Source organism: Equus przewalskii, chromosome 10, assembly GCF_037783145.1.
Source record: "Equus przewalskii isolate Varuska chromosome 10, EquPr2, whole genome shotgun sequence".
Taxonomy (NCBI): domain Eukaryota; kingdom Metazoa; phylum Chordata; class Mammalia; order Perissodactyla; family Equidae; genus Equus; species Equus przewalskii.
Window position 1 is genome coordinate 14,644,035 of NC_091840.1, and position 26,414 is coordinate 14,670,448.

Here is a 26,414-nt window from a genome sequence, read left to right on the forward strand (position 1 = left end):
TCTGGGTAGAGAAATGCATTTAGAAGTCATTGATATTTTGGTGGTAATTGAGGGAAAGTGAGAGAATCTGCTGAGCACTAACCTTTGGGAAATGCCCACAGATAATAAGAGAGCTGTATGGCAGAGGAACAGCTGGTCAAGGAAATGGAGTCCTGGGTGGCAGTAGGAAGTTTAAGAAGGATATTGTGGCCGAAGGTGTCAGATGTTTTCAGAGAGAGGCTGGGTGAAACAGGTGATATGTTACAGCAATTTCCATCCCAGGTATCAGTTGATATTTTCAAATTTCGTCAGTTTTTACAGTCAATAGAGTATTTGTCATTTGATCTTCTGTGTTCAGGCTGTGACATGATACTTCCTGTTAGCTATTCATATTGAAAAATTAAAACAATTAATTAAAATAATTAAAAATAAGGAACTTTAGAACAAATTTTCTGAACTTTTTACTTTATTTAATTTCAAATATACAGAAAAGCTGAAAGAACAGTACAAAAAACACCCAATGTACCCTTCTCTTGGATTCTCCAGTTTTTAATATTTTTGCCATCTTTACTTTCTCTCTTTCTAAGTTTTCTTTTTGCTAAACCATTTATAATAAGTTGCAGAGAATTATGACACTTCACCTTTAAATACTTCAGCATAGTTAAGACATTTAATTTAAAGTGGATATAATATTCCATTTCATATTTCCCCAGTTGCCCTTTATTGCTGTCTCCCACCCCCCATCCAAGATTCAGTCAAGGATCATGTATTGTGTTTAGTTGGCCTCTCTTTTGTTCCTTTAGTCTAGAACAGTTCTGTCACTTTTGGAAAGGGGAGGGGTCTTTTGTGACAATGCCTTTATTTTCCTGAGCTAACATCTGTGCCAGACTTCCTCTATTTTGTATGTGGGTCACCCCCACAGCATGACTGACAAGTAGTATAGGTCCACGCCTGGGATCTGAACCTGGGAACCCAGGTCGCCGAAGCAGAGTATGTGGAACTTTAACCACAAGGCCATGGGGCTGACCTCAACAATGACATTTTTTAATTGTCTAGGCCATTTATCTTTAAAATGTCTCACTATTTGGATTTGTCTGATTGTTCTCCATAGATCGAGTTTAGATAGTTTGGCAGGAATACTCTAAGTGATGTTGTGTCTTCCTTAGCACGTGTCATCAGGAGGCATGCCATCCATCAGTTTGTCCTATTATTGGCAATAAGTTTGATCGCTTGGTAAAGGTGGTGTCTGCCGGACTTCTCTTTTTAAGGTTACCTTTCCCCTTTGAAAGTAGTATGTAATTTGTGGGGTGATACTGTGGAAAGATCCTGTGCCCAGCAGTCTTTCACCCAGTGGTTTTATCATCCATTGATGGGCCTCGCCTGAATCAGTTATTACATAGGTGGTTGCAAAATGGTGATTTTTCTAAGTTTTTATTCCTTCCTTTATTAGTCAGCATTTGAAGACCTCCCCCCTCCTCCCTGTCTTCTGAGGATTACTGTGGACTGATGGATTCTTTTTTTATTCATTGTGAAAAGAAAGGAATTTTTATGTCATAATAGTTCTTGTGCCAGATGTTTAGGAATTAAGATTCTTTGCTAATGCTACTTAAAATGTTTATTTAACTATTCTAGAGGCCTACTTTATTTGGAGAAGAAACTAATGAGGTATATGAGAGGGATTTTTATTTTTCAAAGGCTAAACGAAATTAAATGAATTCTTAAACTTTTGTTGAAGGCAAAATTCCCTCTTCTCCCTGTTTTTCTTTTATAGTGAAAATTTTTCTTGAATATATGAAAGTAACATATTCAATAATGCTTGATGAACCATTGAATTCGGTGGTAATTCTGTGCAAGTAAACTGTTCAAATATAAGAAACTTTCCTCTTAATTAGAAAATATTTCAAACATTCAGAAAAATTTGAAAAATAATGTACACTCTTTACCCACTAGCTAGATTTAACTAATATTGACATTTTCCCATATTTGTTCCAGCTCTTTCTCTTTTTTAAGATAAGGGAAATGTTACAAAATTAGTTAACATCCCCTCTCCTTTATCCCTCCTTGCCACTCCAGAGGTCTCCATTCTCCTCAAGTTGATGTGTATCATTCCCATCCATGTTTTTATACTTATACTGTGTATGTTCATGTGCAAGTATTGTTTTAAAAATTTACGTAGATGGTCTTTTGCTGTTTGTTGAACTTGCTTTTTTCACCTTTTAAAAATTACTATTTATCCATGTATATAGACCTAATTCATTTGTTTTTAAATACTATATGGTATTCCATTATATTTCTCCATTTCCTGCTGATGAACATTTAGGTTATTTCCAGTTTTGCATGGAGGGGCTTCTTTAGAGCACATACTGCATGTTCTATCAATTTATACATCCATGTGTATATATATACATATATATGGATTTTTAAATTTGATGCTTACCTCTTTATTTCAGTTTTGATGGAACTCTTAGTTTGTTGGAAGTCTTACTTTGTTGAGAATGTATTTAGTATTTCACAGTTGTTTTAGAGAGAGTACTGAATGTATTTTATTTGAGACTTCTCTCTCTTTTTTTTTTTAATGAGTCTGGCTAAGGGTTTGTAGATTTTGTAAATTTTTTCAAAGAACCAATTCTTTGTTTCATTGATCCTTTCTACTGTCTTTTTTGATTCAATATCATTTATTTCTGCTCTAATTTTTATTATTTCCCTCCTTCTACTGACTTTGGGCTTTGTTTGTTCTTCTTTTTCTAATTCCGTTAGGTGTCGTTTGAGGTTGTTTATGTAAGATTTTTCTTGCTTATTGAGGTGAGCCTGTATTGCAATGAATTTCCCTCTTAGGACTGTCTATGCTGCGTCCCAAATCATTTGGTATGGTGTGTTTTCATTTTCATTTGTCTCCAGATAATGTTTGATTTCTTCTTTAATTTCTTCAATAATCCATTGTTTGTTCAGTAGCATGTTGTTTAGTCTCCACATTTTTGGTCCTTTCCCAGCTTTATTCTTGTAGTTGATTTCTAGTTTCATAGCATTATGATCAGAAAAGATGCTTGATATTATTTCAACCCTCTTGAACTTATTGATGCTTGCTTTGTTTCCCAAGATATGGTCTGTCCTTGAGAATGTTCCATGCGTGCTTGAGAAGAATGTGTAACCTACTGTTTTTGGATAAAGTGTCCTATATATATCTATTAGGTCCATCTGATCCAATTTTTCATTTAATTCTATAATTTCCTTGTTGATTTTCTGTCTGGATGATCTATCCATTGGTGTTAATGGGGTGTTGAGGTCCCCTACTATTATTGTATTGCTGTTGATGTCTCCTTTTAGTTTTGTTAATAGTTTCTTTACGAATTTTGGTGCTCCTGTGTTAGGTGCATATATATTTATAAGTGTTATGTCATCTTGGTGGAGCATCCCTTTTATCATTATATACTGCCCCTCTTTGTCTTTCTTTATCTGTTTTGCTTTGAAGTCTACTTTGTCTGATATAAGTACGGCAACACCTGCTTTCTTTTGTTCATTATTAGCTTGGAGTATTGTCTTCCATCCCTTCACTTTGAGTCTGTGTTTGTCTTTGGGGCTGAGGTGTGTCTCCTGGAGGCAGCATATTGTTGGATCTTGTTCTTTGATCCATCCTGCCACTCTGTGCCTTTTGATTGGAGAGTTCAATCCATTCACGTTTAGAGTGATTATTGAAACGTGGGGGCCTACTGTTGCCATTTTATCACTTGTTTTCCGGTTCTTTTGCGTTTTGTCCTGATGGAGAGCTGTTACTTTGTGTTATTGTCCTTCTTCTTATCTCCTTTGTTGTGGATTTTGTAACCCCTTTCCTTTTTTTGATTTTTCAGGAATGAGGTTCTTCCTGAGCATTTCTTGAAGAGGAGGTTTTGTGGCGATGAACTCTCTTAACTTTTGTTTATCTGGGAAAGTTTTTATTTCTCCATCATATTTGAAGGATATTTTCGCTGGGTAGAGTATTCTTGGCTGCAGGTTTTTGTCCTTCAGAGTTTTGAATATTTCATTCCAATCTCTTCTAGCCTGTAAGGTCTCTCCTGAGAAATCTGCTGATAGCCTTATGAGGTTTCCTTTGTAAGTTATTTTCTTCTGCCTGGCTGCCCTTAGTATTTTCTCTTTGTCATTGACTTTTGCTAGTTTCACTAATATATGCCTTGGGGTTGGTCTTCTTGCGTTAATAAAGTTTGGAGATCTATTGTCTTCTGTCACATGAAGTTCCATCTCTCTTCCCAAGTTTGGAAAGTTCTCAGCTATTATTTCTTTGAACAGGCCTTCTGCCCCCTTCTCCTTCTCTTCTCCCTCTGGTATACCTATAATCCTTATGTTGCATCTCCTAATTGAGTCGGATAATTCTCGGAGAGTTTCTTCATTTCTTTTTAGTCTTAGTTCTCTCTCCTCCTCTGTCTGCAGCATTTCTATATTCCTATCCTCCAAATTGCTAATTCTGTCCTCCATATTATCGACCCTACTGTTCAGAGAGTCCAGATTTTTCTTAATCTCCTCCGTTGTGTTCTTCATCTCCAGTATTTCTAATTGGTTCTTCTTTATAGTGTCAAGCTCTTTTGTGACATAGCTCCTGAAGTCATTGAGTAGTCTATCTGAATTCTCTTTTAACTCGTTGAGTTTTTTAATAATGGCAGTTTTGAAATCATCGTCATTTAGGTTATAGATTTCATTGTCTTTGGGATTGTTTTCTGGGTGCTTATCATTTTCCTTCTGTTCTGGAGATTTAATATATTTTTTCATACTGCTTAATGGTGTGTATTTGTGCCTCCGCATAGAGATAGAGTTTAGTCGCTGCTTCCTCTTGTTGCGACTGATGTGCAGGGGGGGCAGCTGTTTAGACTGCACCAACCAGGAACCCTGTCAGCTGTTACTGACTGGACCTGGACCCCTCCTCATAGTCACAGTAGTCCTGTGGGGTCCCTCGTCGGTTGTGGGGGCACTCACAAGGGGGCCTCAGGCTGCTGGTGCCTACTGTTGCAGTCCACTTAGACGCACACCCTCCTTGTGGTCTGCAGTGGTGTTGTGGGCTTTCCCAGCAGCCAGGAGCAGGATCACCTATAATCGCCGCTTTGTCCCTAACAGAGCCCACAAGATCACACTTGTCCACTATAGGTCCCAGCAGAGCTATGGGTATCTTCTGCAGTCTGTCATTAGCTCATCTAGCTGTGCTACTTTTGCCCCAGGGCCTTCCCGCCTTGCGATTGCCACTCGGGACCTCTCCACTAGTGCTGTGCAGAGGCTTTCGCTGAGGCTGCTGTTGGAATCTGGAGTTCCCCCCTGGGCTACGCAGCCGTTTCACCGGAGCTCCACTCTGCCCCATTCCACTCTCACAGGATCTCTGGGAGCCCCTTGCCTCATCTGGGACATGGCCAGAGTCCGTGGGCCTGGCGGTGGCTTGTAAGCTGCTGCCTTGTGGGGAATTCTGCTCTAGGGAGCTTCCTGGTGTTCCGAATGCTGGGCGGGGCCTCCCTGCCAATGGCGAGCAGAGGCCCTCCCTGCTAGGGGGGTGCGGGACCCTGGAGCGTCCCCCCAGGCTGCAGAGCCGGGTGTTGGAGCTCCACCCAGTCCCCAAGCACATCCACAGGAAGTCCGGGCACCCCCTGCACCGACCCGTGTGCTGGAGACTGTGGGCCCAGTAGCAGCTGGCCGTCTGGTGCAGTACCAGGGAATCCGCCTGCTGGGAGCTTCCCTTTGTTCTGGATTCTGGGCGGGGCCTCCCTGCTAATGGCCAGCGGAGGCCTTCCCTGCCGGTGGGTGCAGGAACTTGGGGATTCCCCCTGGGCTTAGGTGTAATCGCGGGGGGCTTGAGTAGGGCTGTTGTCACCTGTTTGCCCCATCGCTCCGCTGGTGAGTGCACACTCCCGCCCTTGGTGTGTGGCGATGCCATGGAGGAGTCCGCTGGAAGAAAGCCTCCTGCAGGAACTAGGCTGTCCGGGGGTCGGGAGTCGGGGGTTGGAGAGTTTTCACCTATTTCCACCTCCTCCCAAGGGGAAGTCCATCCGCCTTCCAATGTATAGTAGTACAAGACTCTTAGGCGTCTTGAGATGCTATCTGGATATCCTTAGGTTGGCTCCCGCCTGGCCAGCTAAGAAGCTCTGCTGCTCCCAAAGGTGGCTTTTTTCCTCTCTGGCCGGAGTTACTGCCTCTTCTGCTTTCGTCAGGACTGTCCCTTGTTGTGGGGGTTCTTTTTATCCAGTTTTCAGTTTTCAATCCAGGGTGATTCTTCCTAAAATTGTTGTAACCTGGTTGTGTTTGTGGGAGGAGGCGAGTTCAACGTCTCCTCACAGCGCCATCTTGACGAGCCCCCCTGAGAGAGTACTGAATGTATTTTAGCCTTGTGTGTTAACCCAGTGAGGTTATTTGAACTCCAGTTTTTGTGGAGTAGTCTCTAAGATGTATCTCTAGACTAGGGGCTATCCAATAGAACTTTTTTGTGATGATGGAAATGTTACATATCTGGACTGTCCAGTATGGTAGCCACTAGCCACATGTGGCTATTAAGCACTTGAAATGCTAGCTCTTGTTAAAATTTTTGCCTTCGGAGCTCACACTTTCTAACCCTATTGATGATCTCGTTTATCTGCTATTTCTCCCACCTGCACAAAGGACTTTTGTTATTTCTCAAATGCTCTTTCACTGAAGGGTTGACTTGGTTTTTAAGAATAGGGGAGGAAGTCTAATGTAGTAAAGAGGACGAGCTTTGGAGACAGGTGGTCTTGTGCTTTAGCTGTGTCTCTTGGTGGTACTGGTTGTGGAGAAGTCATTTAGTCTTTCTATATGCATCTTTAAAAGGAGATAATAGTACTTCTTGGAGTGGATCTAAAGATAAGATAATGCACTTAAATGTGCTTATTAGTATAATTCCTAGCATATGAGAAGCCCCCTGAAAGGTAACTGCTGTTTTTTATATTATTACTGGCGTGAAGGGATAGTGAATGGAGACAAATGGAATGTACTCACCAGAAGAGCACAGCCTTGTGAATAATAACCTTATGACCAGAGTGGGACACTATTCCAGATCAAAGGGGGAATCCTTGTTACTTTTGACACATCAGTTTTGTAATTTTTAAAAGATGACTAGTAAATGTATCACAGGTGGTTTATGTTTGTTATGCCATTTGTGATTGATGTACGTGTAACAATAGATTAAAGAATTAGATTTTATTAGATCTAGAGTATTAGCTTCTGTTGGAAACAATCTTCCCTCACCCCTTACACCATTACTGAGTGTCTGTCTTTCTCTCAGATACCAGTGAGAAATAGGGGACAATGTTACATTTTTCCCTCTAGAAACACACTATATGGAGCATTATGGGGTCTAGAGGTCTGAAAACCCTCTGTAAATATTCTTCTTAGAATTAATACAATAAAAATTTATAGGCCAAACTGAAAAAGTCTACAGTCACATCTTGCTTTTAATCTTGGCTTGACTGCACCCCTGGATTACCACCCTCTGCAGGTAGTTTCACTTCTGGATGTCATTAGTTGAACAAATATTTTTTAGTTACTACAATATATAAGATACGGTCTTTGCTCGAAAAGATAACAAATGAGCTGGGGTCACATGAGTAATTACCTGTAATATAAATGGAGAGCTGTACAAAAGGTCAGAGAAGCACAGTGCCAGGAGGCACAGGAGAGGACAAAAGAGGTGATGTTTGATCAGGGCTTTGGAAAAGGTCTAGGATTTCTTGCAACTTTAGCAAATTAAGGCAGTATCTGTTTAAAATGTATAGAGAAGTGTTTTGTTAATTTGAAAAATGAGAAATTAACCAAACAATACAAATCATGCCCACAGCATGTTTTAAAAACCCAGGCATGCATAAAAAGACCCCAGGCAATAGTTAACACTTGGTCAATGTTGTTGATCAGTTCTTCCAAAGAGTTCAGAGAAGAGAGCATCCTTCTAGACCGTATTAAGTAGATTTCTATTGTGGAATACAAAGGAGCAAAGTTTTGCTTCAGCAACTGCCAGGTCATTTAAATAAAGTATACATAGTAAGAGAATTCTACTATTAAGGTAATAACCTGTCAGATGGGCCAGAATCCTTGTTACTCAGTCAAGAAATTCTCTCTCTTAAACTAGACTATGCGGGAAATTCATTGATAAATTCTTGCTCTTTGATTCTTTTTCTTTTCCCCCCAGAATTCATGCAGACCACTTTCTGCCTTAGCATTTTCTTTTTATAGGCTTATTAATGTCTTCGATTAGGCTTTGACTTCCTTTCACATCAGTCCTATTCTAATCATGCCTCCTGAGGCAAGTTCTTAGTTCTCTTGCTTGAGTTTCCACAAAAGCCCTGATTTCTGCTTGGTAGGGGAACATCCAGTTTTGTAAAGCAGTAGTTTTCAAACTTGGCTGCAGATCAGAATTATCTGTGAAGAAATATAAAAATACAGATTACTGAGTTCACCTGGGGTTCTGTAAATTTGGGTTGCATTTTGACACACTACTTTTAATAGCTTACGCTGTGATTTTGCCACACCTCCAGTTTTAGGACGGACTGTTTCAAGGCAGCTTCTCGAACTTTAATGAGCCTACAAATCACCCAAAGATTTTCAGAAACTACAAATCCTAATTTAGTAAGCCTGGGGTAGGGCCTGAGTGTCTGAATTTCTCTCAAGCATCATAGATAATGCCAATCACATTTTGAGAAGCAAGGTGTGATGGTAACTTCTGGAATTAGTGAATTTCATCTGGTATGTATTAATTTTTACTCATCTGGATCTCAGAGAGAGAACTTTTTTAAGTTCTAGGACAGTGGCTCTCAAAGTGTGGGCTTCAGACCTGCACGAGTAGCATCGCCTGGGAGTTGATAAAAATACAAATTCTGAGACTCTGTCTTAGACCTATTGAATCAGAAGCTGTTTTAATCAGATCAGCTCTCCAGGTGATTCTGCTGCACAAAGTTTGAGGACCACTGTTCTAGGATTTCTCACTATAGTCCTCTGTTTACATAGTGAGGAGTAAAAACATATTTCTAACACCTGCAAATAATGTAAAGACATCATTTTCTTGTGTAATTGCTTGGGCTAGCACTTCAGAACTACTAGTTCTTTCAATAAATATTTAAGTACTTTACTGTGTGCCAGCCACTATTCACAGCAACAAGCAACATAGACAATGCTCCCTGTCCTTAAGGAGATTACATTCTAGTAGAGATGTTGACTACTAGTTCATATATATATATATATATAGCCATCCATAAGCAAGAGATAAAACTTTGCATGATTTCATAGATAAAACTGTTTTGCATGATTTAAGGTTGTTTATCCTTTTGTAGCGATTTTTTTGTTTTTGTTGTTTTTTGGTATTTTTGTTGTTAAGATTAATCCATGATAACATATGTAGCCCTAATTATCAAAACTGCTCTATAGAATTCTGTCAAATGAGTGTTCCACAATTTAACCATTCTCCTGTTGATGCACACTTTGGTTGTTTCCAGCTTGGTTAACTGATTGTTTGTATTTACACATAATATTGAATGTTCTGCATATGTGTAAGGACAGTTTGTCTTGAAAGGTGTTTTTCCAACTGCGGGCTGCAACTAGCATGTTATAAAAGCAGAAAGAGAATAGAATGTTTTAGAATAGGATAGAAGAGAAGATTTTAGTATAAGGCATGTAGAAAAGTAATGTACAGGTTTTGTTTTAGGTATATGTGTACTGGATTGAGATGTACAATGTATTTTTTACTTCGGATCACGGGCAAAAAGTTTGCACACTGCTCTCTCTAGGTTACATGCACAATGTTAACCTGACTATTACTACATTGCTCTCCATGGTAGTGGTACTAGTTTACAGTCGCACTGGTATACTGGTGTTTCTGTTGTTCTCTGTTCTTCCCAGAAGTTTGGTTGAACTTTGAAATTTTTGTCCATTGATGAATATTAAACAGTATCTCATTGTGGTTTTACTTTGCCTTTTCCTGATAACTAGTGAGGTTGACTTTAATCCTTTTTTAGGAGCCGGCCCGGTTCGTAGAGGTTAAGTCCGCATGTTCCGCTTTGGCGGCCCGGGGTTCGCCGGTTCAGATCCCGGGTGTGGACATGACATCGCTTGGCACGCCATGCTGTGGTAGGCGTCCCACATATAAAGTAGAGGAAGATGGCCACGGATGTTAGCTCAGGGCCAGTCTTCCTCAGCAAAGGAGGAGGATTGGCAGAAGATGTTAGCCCACGGCTAATCTTCCTCAAAAAGAAATCCTTTTTTATAATACAAGAAAGTTAATATAATTTATCTGCTAGGTATTAGATCAGTGTTGAAAATGGTAGTGAGCATAATCCTCGGTGGCATATTATAAATACATTTCTGTGAATAGTTGAAATGACTCAACTTGCTAATACTAATGATTGACAGTTGAGGGGCTTTAGTGGTTTAATTTTATGAATTTTCTCTTTGTACACTGTAATCTGTGCTCAGTTCTGTAAATCTGAATCTTTGAATTTGGCATCATTATCTTATATTTGTATTCATACAAGACCATCAGTAGCCATTAGTAGCATCATTTTATTGATTTGAATGTTAATATTTTTATGTTTGCATAGATATCTGCCCAATATGTTTCTTCTAAAGTATTGTCATAAAAATATATACATCTGATATTAAAAAATACAAAAAGGTAAAAAAAATTAGTCTTTTCATTTCCTGTCTCCCAGTCCTCCTCCCCAGAAGCAACTACTTTAAAAAGATTATCTGACCTCTTAAACATATATATTGTATCATTGCCCCCTTTTCTTTTTTTGGGGGGGTTTCTAATTTCTCTTCTCAAATGACATTCTATTCATTGTTCTGTAGCTGGCTTTTTCCTCCACTTAATAATATATCTTTAAGATTTTTCGTTTCAGCACATATGAATTTTATTCTTTTCAACTGCTAGGTTGGATTCCACTGTGTAGACGTATCATAATTCATAATTCATTTAAGTATTGGTGTGTATTTAAGTTAAAAGTGGAAACAACCCACAAAACTTCAGCTTTTGTTACTGTTACATTAAATATTTTTGTACTTACTTAAATGCATGTGTATAGATATCTGCATGGTAAATTCCAGGAGATAGAATTGCTGGGTCGAAGGGATGTGCATTCAGATAGATTTTTGCCAACTTGGCTTCTAAAAAATTGACCCAATAATTCTTCAGAGTGAACTGCCCAGTATTTAATGTCAGCTTTCACAAGTGCTCCCATTGTTCCGTCTGTATGTAGTCATAGTTTGAATTGAAGCTGTTTTGTGGTGTCCAGCTAGATAATATAGAATGTAAAATTTATGGATATCTTTTTCCTTTCTTCCTTTTACGTCTAAAACTAACAGGAAACCAACAGATTAGCTTAATATAAAACGAAATGGACTGTTATAAATCAGAATATTATCATGGTTATCCAGAATCTTTCAGAATGTATGAAAGCTGATACTTTAAAATTAGACATTAAATTAAATTAGACAACATTTCTGTTACTGCCTTACAAAACAGTACTATCAGCAGGGTTTTTTTTTTAACATTAACTGCTCTCATTGATAAATGCTTTAGATAACAATTTACTGCGTTTCTTATTAGAAAAAGCCTACTGTATACAGTGTCATACACTGTTTTAATCAGTACTCTTTTATTTGTAAGTGACAGAAAAGCAACATGTTCACTTTAGCAAAAGAGGAATGGTTTTGTTTCTGTAACTGGGAAATTCAAAGCACAGGTTCCACCACGATTCACGAGTCATCAGTACTTATTTCTCACTTCTGCTTCTCTCTCTCATCCTCGTCCCTTCTTCCAGGAGGGAGGTAAAGGTGGGTTCGCCACAGACAGCTTCTGGCCACCTTCATGGAAAGGAAAGCTTCAGAGCACTTGTCACTCAGCATCTGAATATAAAACCCCAGGCGAAGACTCTAGCTGGCCTGCCTGGGTCGTTCTCCAGGCCAGTGGTCAGGAGATGGAACACTGCGACTGGGGGGCCCCCTCAGAATCACATGGCACGAGGGAAGGGAAATTCTCTAAACAGAATGATGCTGGGCAAATGCTTACGATAAAATAAATACGCTGAATTTTTCTTGGCATAAGAGTTGAGTGTTCAGCTGGGGAGATAGAGTGGATACCATGAAAAGGTAAATTATAATATAAAGTAACATATAGTTCAAACAAAGCTGCAAGAATTCGGAATAGCCTAGGGGAGTTAGAATAATCTTTTGGAGGAAATGGTGCCAGCATTAAAACTCAAGGTGGTGGTGGTATATTCCACAACAGTTGATTTCTTTTTTCATAAGGTCACTTTTATCTATTTTTTGTTCTCATAGTCGGGCTCTGAATTCAGGTTTTTATCTTCTGTGTACTTGCAGAAGATGCCCTGCCTCCGATCTGTTTCCCCAGTCTATTCATTCTTTACACTGATGCCAGAGAAGTCTTTCTGGAACATTCTCCTCCTATTCCTGCCCTGCTCAGAAAACCTGTAACAAACCCTCATTACTGCCAGAATAGAGTACTGTACAAATTCCTAAACCTAATACTTCAGGAGCTCTGCATTGTGGTCCTAGAACTGCTTTTCCAGCCTTTCCTTCTGTAGTGGTTTTCATGGACTCTTTTTTTTTCTCCCCCAAGCTCCAGTACATAGTTACATATCCTAGTTGCAGGTCATTCTAGCTCTTCTGTGTTTGGTGCTGCAACAGCATGGCCTAAAGAGCGGTATGTAGGTCCGTGCCCAGAATCCGAACTGGTGAACCCTGGGCCACCAGAGCAGAGCGTGGAAACCCAACCACTTGGCCACAGGGCCGGCCCCACTTGGACTCCTTTGACAGCGCTTTGCATGAACAGCTGAGAGGAACACAGGGATTGTTTGTATCGGCAGTTTGTCTCCTTTGCTGACTTGTGTTTCTTCTACTCTTATTTGAGGGTATTCCCCTAGGTTCAGTCTTCCGGTTTATTCCTTTTTTCCTTTCTCTCATTTATACTTATGGGGGTGAGTCCCAAATAATTTCCAAAAGACTGTGAAATGGCCTGGATTACCCGTCTCGATGCTTACTCATGGCCATTCTTTGCTTTGCTTGAGTCTGTGGGGACTGCGTCTGTGTAGATGGTAGCACTCCGCGAAGTCTGCTGAGATGGAGGAGGCTTCTTGCTTGCTGTGTAGGCTCCCCAGCAGTGTCTGGCCCAGAGTGATCCCTTGGACGTTTTTCTGCAGAAAGTCATGGGTATATTCTTATTTGCAAAATTTGCCTTCCAGTGAATGGATATTGGGGGTGCATTGTATAAAATAAAAGGTCTTGACCTTTTAATATTCTTTGGCATACTTTGTTCTCCTGGGACCAAGTACCCTTTTAGTTTGTGGATAATAAGAGTAAGCTGGAGCTGAGGAGGGCAAGGACTCGGGGCAGGAGGAGGCCGTTAAGAGGGTATCAGCAACTCAAAATCTTGGTTTATGAAACTTAACTGTATAAAAATGAATTGAATGCTAATTGTCTCATTAAAATTATTTCTGATGTTTAAAAATACATTTCCTATTCTGTAAACATCACTGGAAAGTGTAACAACAATAATACAGGCACAGCAGTTTAGGAAAAACTTGTTCCTTTCAACAAGTTTTCTTACTTACACAGCAGGGCCAATCATATACCTCATAGACTCGTTGAGAGGATTAAATGAGACCTGTATGCTTGTTACAGAACTGAGCTCTCAAGTGCTATATGTTGATACATTTATATACGCATGTATGTATTCCTGGACATCACATCTCATAAATTGGGGAATAAGTGCCTGAAGTTGCTTAACTGACGGCTGAAGAATATAGTGCCGTCTGTTTCGTAGGTGAGCCCTCTCTTTTTCTCTCCCAGTTGAAACCCTATTTCTCTTCTCTCTTCCTTCTTCCTCCTTCCTTTCTGCTCAGCCCTACCCTTGTGCTTCACTGTGGAACTCCCCGTTACGTGGCTCTCAGGAAGTCCTTCTGGCAGAGGAAAAGGGGTGCTACCTCAGAGCGCTTCCTGTCTGGTCGTTGAGAGGCGTTCCTGCGTTGCAGCTGACGCAGTGTGAGCCTGTTATCTTACGTGGAGGTGTTTTTCTCACTTAGGTTCTTGTTAGATCTTTCACAAATGCACTGTTACTTTTTATCGTGGTTACCTGTAAACCAGTTAACCCCTCTAGGTAACTGAGAGGTGATCATAATTTAAAATAGTTAATTGCAGTCTGGAATATAATGGGAAAACTTTGAATTTAGATTTTCTATAGACTTAAAAATTAGACTTAAATCATTGCTTCTTCTTATTATTTTAACTTGACAGTTATTAGAAAAATGAAAGTGCACTTATCTATTTTTGAGGTATATGTCCAAATAGAAAAAACTGGACTCTTAGTTTGTAGAAATGATGTGTTGATTTGTAATAATACCATTTCTTTATTTACAGGTAGGCGAAAACCGAGAGTACATCGGCCTCGTTCTCCAATATTGGAAGAAAAAGACATCCCACCCCTTGAATTTCCCAAGTCCTCTGAGGATTTAATGGTGCCTAATGAGCATATAATGAATGTTATTGCCATTTATGAGGTCCTGCGGAACTTTGGCACTGTTTTAAGGTTATCTCCTTTTCGCTTTGAGGATTTTTGTGCAGCTCTGGTGAGTCAAGAGCAGTGCACACTTATGGCGGAGATGCACGTTGTGCTTTTGAAAGCAGTTTTGCGTGAAGAAGACACTTCCAATACTACCTTTGGACCTGCTGATCTGAAAGACAGCGTGAATTCCACGCTGTATTTCATAGATGGGATGACGTGGCCGGAGGTGCTGCGCGTGTACTGTGAGAGTGACAAGGAGTACCATCACGTTCTTCCTTACCAGGAAGCAGAGGACTACCCTTATGGACCAGTGGAGAACAAAATCAAAGTTCTGCAGTTCTTAGTCGATCAGTTTCTTACCACAAATATTGCTCGTGAGGAATTGATGTCTGAAGGGGTGATCCAGTATGACGACCACTGTAGGGTTTGTCACAAACTTGGGGATTTGCTTTGCTGTGAGACCTGTTCAGCAGTATACCATTTGGAATGTGTGAAACCACCTCTTGAGGAGGTGCCCGAGGATGAATGGCAGTGTGAAGTCTGTGTAGCACATAAGGTGCCTGGGGTGACTGACTGTGTTGCTGAAATCCAAAAAAACAAACCGTATATTCGACATGAACCTATTGGATATGACAGAAGTAGGAGGAAATACTGGTTCTTAAACCGAAGACTCATAATGTAAGTAAATCTGGTCTTAATTTTGGTACATATTAAAGCTAAGCCAGTTTCCTTCGTGACTGATGTGGCAGAGCTATGTTGTGATGTAAACCTCTGTGATTTGATAATGGGGTACTGTCCACCTGCACTTTGGTGTTGGGATTTTCTTGCTTCTCTTTTTAGTTTTACTATATCTGTGTGTAAAATGGAGCAGCAAGAACAAACCAACTGTCTAAGGAAAGATCAGTTCTGCCATTGTTGGTTGCACTCTCCCAAGAGAAGAGAAGCCCATCAGACTCGTGTCTATGGTTTGGCTTCAGCTTCCCTGAGGGCTTTCACGAGGCTCTTCCAGGCCGGTCAGTGGGAAGGTCAGGACGCCGTCTGGGAAAGCAGAGGTTTACCTCATTCAGGGTGTTGGGCAGGGTTGTAATGTGGACTTGGTTTTGGACATCCTATAGAAATATGGTCAGAGGGAGTGGGCTGTTTCATTTTTTCAGCTTCTGAAGTCTTCAAAGCCTTCTCCCAGCTCTCAGAATTAGGTCAAATCAGAAAATCTGTGTTGGGATGAAATGAATGTCAGAGCAGGGCATGGAGAAGAGAGCAGGAACTGCATTAGCACGTGGTCAGGCCAAGCCACGTGGGAATGAATGTGTGAGCCAGGCTCACTCTTAGTTTATACAGATGGTACAGAGTAAGCAGAGATCTTCAGAATTTTGTGCAGTTGTCATCTTGTAGTGTTGCTGTTGAGAAATCTGAATCCATTCTTTGTAAATGACTGGTTTGAACTTATCTAGAAGCTTATAGGATCTTCTCTTCGCCTCCAGTGTTCTGCAGTTGTAGGGTGGTAGGGCCTCATGTGGGTCAGTTGTCGTGCACTGGGTGTTGCTGGGCACTTTCAGTCTGGCAGCTGAGTCCTTCAGTTCTGAGAACTTTGAGGACTTTCTCCTCTCCTTTTCCCCGTTGTATTGATCTTGAGCGATTTTACTGAACGTTCGACTTCCTATTTTGGTCCTCTGATTTTCTTATCTTTTCTCTCCAGTTTTCCTCTTTGTCTTTTCCCCTCTTTGGGGTGTGTGTGCCTGTATGTATGTATGTGTACGTGTGTGTTGCTTAATTTTTCTGGACTTCCTTATCTTAGTCTTCCAGCACTTCCATTTAGTTTTTCTTTTCTGCTCTTTTGTTCTTAGAATCATCTTCCTTTTTAAAAAAAAAAACACAAAATAAACTTCTGTTTTTGTTTCGTGGATATAATATTTTCTCTTTTCTAAGGATATTAGTGATAGATTTTTGTGTTTTTTCTCCTCTGTGCATAGGCTCTGTTTCTTCTAAGTTGTTCCTTCCCGGTTATTTTTATCTGTCTTTTCCATCCTGAGATGTCTATTAGTCCTAATTTTCTGCTCCTGATTAACACTGAGGGATCATACAGCTGACTGGAAGCCCTGGGCAAGTGGGTAGGCCTTATCAATTTCAAGCTTAACCATAGGGTGATTATCTTAATCTGTTTTATTGGGAATCCCTGATGTCATTATCTTTAGTCCTTCCTCTTGAGCTGGTCACATGGCCCAGAGAGGCCTTTTCTGGTGTCCTCCTTGGAGCCTGCGCTCCGGCGGGCTGAGTGGTGGAAGCAGCTGCATTTACTGTGCATACGGCATTTCCTGTGTGTATAGCCTCGCAGGGCCTTGGTTGCTTTGCAGTACGTTTGTTCACACCTGCGCCTGGTGTCCCGGGTCCCGAGAACCTCAGTTTTATCTCCTTGAAGAGACTAACCTTGGGTGGCTTGAAGAGGACAGGCGGGCTGGGGTCTGCTCCTCAGACAGCCCTCGGGCAGTTCCCTGTGCTGGTGCCCTCCTCTCCAGCGCCTTCCGAGAGCGACTGTTGGTTCTTGATGTCACCCTTGCGCTTTGGGAGTGGGCTTTCTTGGCTCTGCTGAGAAAGGTAGCGCTTGTCCATTTGTTTTCCTGCTTCCGAAACTTTTTGCTGTCACTTTTCTTTTCCCTATCTTTGTGAGTTTATATCTTTAAAAATATTTCTTTAGCATAGTTTTAAGAGGGTTTCGGGAGGGAGTAAAATGAGATGTGTGAATTCAGTCTATCACCTTAATCCAGGAACCAATAGGAGAAACAGTATATAAAGTTTTAAAATGTGTATTTCGTGCCTTTTGGGTTGGATCTGTTATTTTTTAGAATCTATAATTTTTGTCTTGCCCACATACCCCCCAAATATCTGGCCACGGTGTTTTCTCGTTCTCTCTTTTTGACGTTTTGCTGTGGAGGTGCTAGTGTGGAAACTTTTGTTGGCAAGTTTACTACAAATGGTGAATTAACTGCAGCCACGTTTTGGTTTGAAGTTTAATGCTGTAAAGGCATTTTTAGAAAATATAAAATAAGTGGCGTTCCCAAAAAGTTCTGCTTCCTGATAAATCAGTATTAGTTTTAAAACAACACTCAGGCTAGCGGGAGAGAACTCCTTTTGAGTGTAGTTAAATAAGTACAAACCTTTGAAATTACATGAGTCAAAGGACTTAAGAAGTTACCTTTCAAGCACCTGTGGATGGCTTTATAATACATTATTGATAAAGTGAAATAATCTACTTTTCTAAGTTGAACAGCAAAATTCTTTGTATGTCTGGCAATGAAACTATTGATTTAAATTTATTTGCTTTGAAAGCTTTAATCATAGTCCTTCAAATTGCTTTTCTTTTCTTTTCTTTTCTTTTTTGTGAGGAAGATTGTCGCTGAGCTAACATCTATGCCAGTCTTCCTCTATTTTATGTGGGATGCCACCACAGCATGGCTTGACAAGCAGTGCTGCGTCTGTGCCCAGGATCCAAACCTGCGAACTCTGTGGTGCTGAAGCAGAGCATGCAAACTTCACCACTATTCCACTGAGCTGGTCTCTCAAATTGTCTTTCTTAATGCATAGTAAAGTACACAAAATTTAGTGAAGATTTCAGACAAATCAGGATATTTTTTCATGCTGTGACATTTTGACTATTTTCTATGTAGAGTCAAATACAAAACTTTAAATAGCATTTTTAGTGATAACTAAATCTGAAAGATTTTACATCTTTCATTGAAGTTAGGTTGAAACAGTTTCAGTTTAAGTGCCCCCTTGTGGTAGATTATATGTGGCGTCTTGGTGAAAGTTTTGAAGCCCTGTAAATTGCTCAGTTGACAGAATGTGGAGATTTGGTATATTTTCTCCCTGGAAGCCCGTAAGCTTAAAATGATGAATCAGTGGACCTATTGCCCAAAGTCTGGGGCAGTGAACAGTTTTTAAGTGTAATGGCAGTAGTTTATAGAAATTAAGTTTTTCCATTATTGCTTTTGTTTAATATGCATTTAAAAATGTTATTTGTATAGGTTAGTGAAGCATATAATAAAGGAAAGGTTCTTAGACGTGAGTTTATAGTCTACCCAAGGAGCCGTGATACATATTCAGCAAACAACTTAGAGATCAGTTTTATTCTAATGTATAAGAAGACCAATCTTTCTTAAATATTGCATTTCATTCTGTCATTCCTTTGCTTTGAAATTGAGACCTTTAGTGAAACAGGAATTGCCAAATTAGATTAGTACTTTTCCTGTCACTTTCCATTCTGAATAAAATTACCTTGATCACATTTTGAAACTCTGTGTAAAGTTATACTTTTTAACTTATACAACTTTCCACCCCTGCTTTCCTGTAATAGCTATAGCCACCTATTTACTTGCTGACTTCGTTGCCAGCAGGCCTGTGTCTGTAACCCTTCTGCCCATGTCCAGTTCTGTATGTCCAGCAGCCTCCTGGACGTGTCCAGGTAGTAGGCACCTCAAGTGCAAAATGTCTAAAACTGAACTCATTACTTCCCCCATTATCTACCCTTATCCAGTGTTCCCACTCAGTAAATGGGATCGCCATCATACCAACTTGTCAAGCTAGACGCCTGGGAGTAGTCTTTTGTCCTTTATTGTTTGTTATACCTTTTAATTACGTCTTAAATATTGAATCAATTTCTCTCCATTCTCACTGTCTCTACCATGATACAAGCCAACATCATCTTGTTAGACTAGTTTAGTAGCCTCAAACTTGCCTGTATATAATTCCCCATTCCCTAATTCTATTCTGTGTTCCATAGCTGGATGATTTTTTAAAACATCAGTTCTGATCAGGGCTCCTTTTGCCCCAAGTTGAAAAACCTTTCAATTACTTCCATTTGTTCTTAACACAAAGTTCAAGCTTTTTTGTTTTTGTTTTTTTGGGTTTTTTTTTGGTTTTTTTGAGGAAGATTGGCCCTGAGCTAACATCTGTTGCCAGTCTTCCTCTATTATGTATACGGGAGGCTGCCGCAGTGTGACTTGATGAGTGGTGCATAGGTCTGCACCCAGGATCCAAACCCACAGACCCCAGACTGCTGCAGCCGAGTGCACAACCTTAACCACTACGCCACCAGGCTGGCCACAAAGTTCAAATTCTTTAACATGGGTCCCTAACTTTCTACATTTAATTCTCTTGCTTGCCACCACCCAAAACAAAATAGATAAAAAGCAAACTAAAACACCCCAAAACTTTTTGGCTAACTTACCCTTCGAGCCTCAGCCTGTTTATTCCATTTGCTAGGACTTTCTTCCCCTGGACCACTCTCCCGCTTGCCCCCTGAAACACTTCCACTTTTTTTTTTACATCCATCCCACTTGTAATTATTTATTTTAAGGTAGATATCACATACTTAGTATGATGAGGGAAATATAGCAACTCTGCATATTGCACCCACTAGATGCTGGCACTGCTCTAAGCACTTACGTATTTTAACTTATTTAATCCGTACAACAGCGTTTTGATATAAGTACTGTCATCCCATTTTTCAGAGGGAGAAGTTGAGGCATAGAGAGGTTGAGTAGTTTGTCCAGTACCACGTATCTAGTAAGCTTTTCATTAATCTTTTTGTTTAGAGGACTCAGACATCTTTAACATTATAAATTTTAATTAAGACCGTTGTCATCACTCAGTCATAAGAGGTCACTAGAAATACCCATTATAGAGTGAAATCTAGAGCAGATTAAAAAAAGATGATTCTCAGAAATCTTTGTAAAAAGCTTCTAACAGAGAAATATACTAATCTTATATGTCAGCAGATGCTGGTTTGGAAGAGCAAAGCTAGATAACAGGGACTCTTTTTTTTTCTTTAACATTTTTGATAATTTTGATATCCTTTTATTTTTCCACAACTTACTATGTCCCTTGTTTCTTTAGAATTAGTGAGTGACTCATTCCTGGAATTCTGCTAAGTTTTTATTTGTTTACTACCTTAGTAGTAATAATAACATTTTATATTTATTGATCACTAATGATGTGCCCAGGCACCATAATAGGTGCCTTATTTTAGTACCTTGAATTCTTACAGTGGTCCTGAAGACCGTTGTCCCCATTTTACCAGTTAGGTAAATAAAATAGCTCAGAGAAGTTGTGTTTGTCCATGCTCCCATATCTCATAAGTGACTGAGTCCACTTGAAGTCAGATCTTTCTTGGGGCCAGCCCCACAGGCGAGTGGTTAAGTTCGTGCTCTCTGCTTTGGCGGCCCAGGGTTTTGCTGGTTCGGATCCTGGGTGTGGACATGGCACCACTGCTCGGGCCACGTTGAGGTGGCATCCCACATACCACAACTAGAAGGACCCACAACTAAAATACACAACTACGTACTGGGGGATTTGGGGAGAAAAAGCAGGAAAAAAAAAAAAAGATTGGCAACAGTTGTTAGCTCAGGTGCCAATCTTTAAAAAAATAAAATAAAGTCAGATCTTTCTTAAAGCCCAGTTCTTTCAGCTCCATGAGTTTGCCTTTGAGTAGACAAGAAAGTTAGACTCTTTCTCGTCAGGTACCTGAATTCCTTTTGAATGAGAGAAGAAATACTATTACATGTGTTTCTCTAGGTCTGGTCCTAGATGTTAATATGCCTTGTGTGTTTAGTTAGTGACTGTCCCTATTGAAGTCTCCATCTCTATTGCAAATGAATGGAACCTTCAGAGAGATTTAAGCAGGGAAGGAAGCTGCTTCTCTTCTCTCCAGTTTGAGCTCTGATTGTCCATAAGAAAAGAAGAGAGAGGAGACCTTATCACTCAATTGAGATGACTCCTCCGAGCATCAGAATTTAGAGCATTTGCACCATTTTGATGGAGATGTTTCTAAACTCTACTGTAATACCAACCTGCCCCGGACCTGCCAAGTGTATAACATAGTTTAAGTATTTCTGGTTGAAATTCTGCTTATCGTGTGGTTACAGTGATGATGCTAAAGTCAGTTGAGGTACAGCCAAGACTGTCCTCCCCGAGGCGCTCACACTCTGAGCCTCGAGGTCCTGTTTCTGGACGTCGTGTTGTTAGATAGTCTTTGCTGCTGTGTTGACTCCTCTCTCCCCACTACTCCTTGCACATTATTTCATGCTAAGCTGCTGTGGCCTAGGATATCAAAATAATTAGAGGCTGCTGAAATAAAATGAGTAAGCCTTGAGGGGATCTCTTGAGCAAATCATTGAGCTTTCGCGCACATACTTTGTGTTACATATTTTAACCTTCAGCGGATAGATGAAATTGTCAGATAAGTACCAACATAGAAAATGTTTTTGTACTTTTTTAAACAGAGAAGAAGATACAGAAAACGAAAATGAAAAGAAAATTTGGTACTACAGCACAAAAGTTCAGCTTGCAGAATTAATTGACTGTCTAGACAAAGAGTACTGGGAAGCAGAACTCTGCAAAATTCTGGAAGAAATGCGTGAAGAAATACACCGGCACATGGACATAACTGAAGACCTGACCAATAAAGCTCGGGGCAGTAACAAATCCTTTCTGGCGGCAGCTAATGGTGAGAGGGAAATTTTACTTTTGTTAAAGTTGAGATAAACTCTTGGCATGAAATCAGTACAAAACTTGAAAATAGGTTAAAATTTTCAAGTATGTATATTTTATTTTAATTCTCTATTTCATTTTTGCAAGAGAGCCTTGTTCATCTCAATATAAATCAGAGATGCCATACCTTTTGGCATTTTGTGTCTTGTCTTGGTCATTAGTAATAGCCCCCAAATAGTTGATTTCTTTAATTCAAGTATCTTATTAAACCTTTTTGCAAGTCCTGTTTTTAATTATGGGAAATAATATTCTTTTTAAATTTACACTTTGCTTTTTTTTTAATAAAACTTTTAATTTTAGAATAGTTTTAGAGTTACAGAAAAGTTGCCAGGATAGTACAGAGGGTTCCATATACCCTGTACCAAATTTCCGCTATTATTAAAGTCTTACATTATGGTGTACTGCCTTTATAACTAATGAACCAATATTGATACGTTGTAATTAACTTAAGTCTATACCTTATTCAGATTTCGCTGGTCTTTTTAAATGTCCTTTTTGTGTCTCATATCCCATCCAGGTACCACAGTACATTTAGTCATCATGTCTTTTTAGGTTCCTCTACACTGTCACAGTTTCTCAGACTTTCCTTATTTTTGATGACCTTGACACTTTTGAGCAGTACCAGTCAGGTATTTGGTAGAATGCACTCAGTTAGGATTTGTCTCATGTTCTTTGTGTAGTTAGCCTAGGGTTGTGGATTGGGGAAGGAAGACCACGGAGGTGAAGTGCCATCCTCACCATCGTACGAAGAGTACATGCTGTCATCCTGACTTATCACTAATGATGTTGACCTTGATCACCTAGTGGAGGGTAGTTTTTGTCAGGTTTCTCCAGTGTAAAATTACCTCTCCCACCCATACTGTGCTTTTGGGAGGAAAGTCACTGTGCACAACCCACGCTCAGGAGGTAGGGAGGTACGCTCCACCTCCTTGAGGGAGCAGTTAGCCACATATACTGTTTGGGATTTTTCTGCACAGGAAATTTGTCTTGTCTCCATTTGTTTATTCAGTCATTTATTTATATCATTATAATTATGGGTATTTATTTTATACTTTGGGTTATAATTCAATACTACCTTATTTATTTTATTGCTCAACTTTTTGCTTTTTAAAAATTCTTTGCCTTTTAAAAGATAATAAATACGTATGATATCTTTTTAAAGCTTAAATAGTACAATAGAGTATGCAGTGAAAGGTGAGTCTCTCTCCTTCATAATCCCATTTCACTTTCCTTTTTCCAGAGACAACCAGTATTGCCATTTTTAAAATCCTACCAGATATACTCTGTGCATCTTTAATAATTATCACCTGTGATTTCTAGTGGTACCTTTTAATCTTAACTTAGATGAAATGATTAGGTAAGATTCTGGAAGTACACTTTGCCTTGTTCTGCTCCTTTGCATACGTTATCTGCTATACACATTAATCCTATTAATTTTCCCCATTCTCCATTTACTGAAAAATTTCCCCATTCTCCATTTGCTTAAAAATAGTGTCTATAATTAATAAATATATTTAGTTCAACTGTATCCAAACCTTTTCTTACATACTCTGTATCAATGTTCTCTTGAATTCATGCGTATTTTTGGAGAATAATAATCATGCTGTCATGCATAAATGGTTGTGGCACACAAATATACTTTGTCTTGAGAAACAGGCAGACTTACTTGCCAAGGATTGTATTTATTCATATCTGGTATTTTGAAGTATTTTTTCTAGTAGATCTGTTTAGAAAAATATGTACGTTTTTCCTCAGATAAGTTTCACTCATCAGAATTCTTTGGGGAGGTCAACAGTTGCAGGAAAATAATCCCCTTCTCACTCCCTTCCCTACATACTAGAGATCAAATAATAGGAAGTTTTATTAATTTCAGTCAGGTTGCTTCCCCTCATAATTTCCTTTCATGAATCATGGCACTCTTTTGACAAATTGAAAAATCCCTTTTTACTCTCTTGAATTCTCAGCTTTTAGTACAGTAATAAAGGATCATGTCCAGTCCCCTAAAAAGCAATATGAAGTGTGTTATCAAGTAGGTTGAATTAGAAATGTTTTCCAGAGTAAACTTGTCTGTATACAAAATTGTACACATAATATCATCTTAATTAAATAAAGAAGAAAACCAAATTGGAATGGATAATCAAAATATTTAGTGGTCTGATTTGAGGGGGGGACTGTAAAAAACAAAAAATGTCTGTCATAGAAGAATTGGTTAATTCCATGTGGATTATCATGTGATAGAACATGATATGTTGGAGAATTACATAAGGTACCATGCAAAAACACTACCTGGGCCCTTGAGGTACTTAAATTCTCTTCCTCTAAATAACCAACTGAATAAATGGACCAGCTTTTATCATTAAAAAATAATCAATTTGAGGGGCCGGCCCCGTGGCTGAGTGGTTAAGTTCGCGTGCTCTGCTGCAGGTGGCCCAGTGTTTCGTCAGTTCGAATCCTGGGTGCGGACCTGGTACCGCTCATCAAGCCATGCTGAGGCAGCATCCCACATGCCACAACTAGAAGGACCCACAACTGAGAATATACAACTATGTACCGGGGGGCTTTGGGGAGAAAAAGGAAAAAAAAATAAAATCTTAAAAAAATAAAATAATCAATTTGAGCCAGCCCTGATGGCCTAGTGGTTAAAGTTCAGTGCACTCCACTTCAGTGGCCTGCGTTTGGTTCCTGGGCACGGAGCCACACCACTTATCTGTCAGTAGACATGCTGTGGTGGCAGCTCACAGAAGAACTAGAAGGACTTAAAACTAGAACGTACAACTATGTACTGGGGCTTGCGGGGGGCGGGAGGGGTTGAGAAAAGAATAAAAATAGTAATAAAATAGTCAATTCAAGTAGTAAGATTATAGTTGGTTTCCTTTTTACATTTTTCAAATTTCCTACAATGAGCATGTTATATTTCAGTGTAATTCAGCGTGTAACATACTTTTAAAAATCAGTTAAACCTTTTATAGTAATCAAGAAGAGCAGAGAGAGCTCTGAGCATTCGGCCACACTGTATTCTTAGAAAGTTAGATGGCCAAAACTTGTGTGCTCTGAGACTGCCTTGCAACCTGCAGTTACCCTTTTAATACAATATGAAGTTCATTTAAATAAGGTGAATTGCACCTTGGATTTGATAAGATCCAGACAAAAAGTGACAAGTGTATATTTTTTCTTTTTCTTTTTTTGCTAAGGTGCTACCAACCTGGTACTAGAGGAGGAGGGATTCACAAGAATTGAAAATTGATGGGGAAGAGAAGGGGAAACTAACATTTTTGAGTACCTACTGTGGGCCGGGTGTTCAACTAGATGTTTTACAAGCCTTTAATCCTCCCAGCAACTTTGTAAGCTGTGTGTTGGCAATGAATTAAACATTCAGGTAGAAGAATTCCCTGTAAACACCGGTCTGCCACCATTGCCTTTATTTGCTCTCTCTGGGAACCAAAATCTTGGCTATGATAGTCAGTTTAGGAACATCCATCCCAGGTAAATACCCAAAATAATATCTAGTGGTGTACTTTAACTTGGGATTTTATGGGGTGAAAACAACATAAACTGTTGGGGTTCTGAAATAGCTAAGAATAATTTACAGTATCATGACAGTAATTTCAGAATCACAGCCTGTCCTAATGACTTAACATTTTTAACCTCCCAAATAGCATAAATCCTTTCAAATTTATAGCCTTCTGGTTTTTATATACATATATGTCCACTTTAGGAGAGTTTAATTTTATTTTCGGTAGTTGAATTTTCTTTTCCTTTTTTTCTTAGTGTTTTATGAAAAATTTCAAATATACAGAAAGGTGGAAAGAACTATACAGTAAACACCCATATGCCTACCATCTAAATTCTACAATTTACTAGGTATTTGTAACTATAAATAGTTCACTGTATATGTTTGTCATATTACCTTTATGGTAATTGTGTTTTATAATGCTTTATTTTGCTTATTTGAGGGAAGTTATTTTTAGAATAAATTTTTCTAAGTAGAGGAGTTTTTAAAATCTGATAGGTTAATTCTTCTGTTTAGTTTTAAAATATTCCTGCAAAATATGGGATATGATATCTATAGAATAGACATATTTATTGTAGATTAGATACAATCTAAGCTGATTATTTTTTCTTTCATCCTTTAATATTTTTCTCTCCTCCCAACTTTTTTGGTCTGTTTTTCTTATGGCTATTGGTACCATTGTGTTTTGAACCTAAAATAAGCACATATAGACTGATAAATATATGTATACTTGATAGAGGAGGTAAGAAGATAGAATATTTGATATTAGAACCTTTATAGAAAATCAGAGACTTGTGGTCATCCTACCTGTGCTTTTCATCTAAATTACTTGATTTA

The 26,414-nt window shown here is 39.2% G+C and overlaps 1 protein-coding gene across 35 annotated transcripts in view; it reads left to right on the forward strand.

Moving 5' to 3' along the window:
* The window catches only part of BPTF (bromodomain PHD finger transcription factor), a 141,520-nt gene that overhangs the window by 25,979 nt on the left and 89,127 nt on the right, over positions 1-26,414 (forward strand). For all 35 annotated transcript variants that reach the window (XM_070561550.1, XM_070561539.1, XM_070561548.1 and 32 more), the window contains exons 2-3: positions 14,380-15,202; positions 21,799-22,022. In XM_070561550.1, coding sequence (XP_070417651.1) covers positions 14,380-15,202; positions 21,799-22,022 — 1,047 coding nt within the window. The remainder of the gene's footprint in view (positions 1-14,379; positions 15,203-21,798; positions 22,023-26,414) is intronic.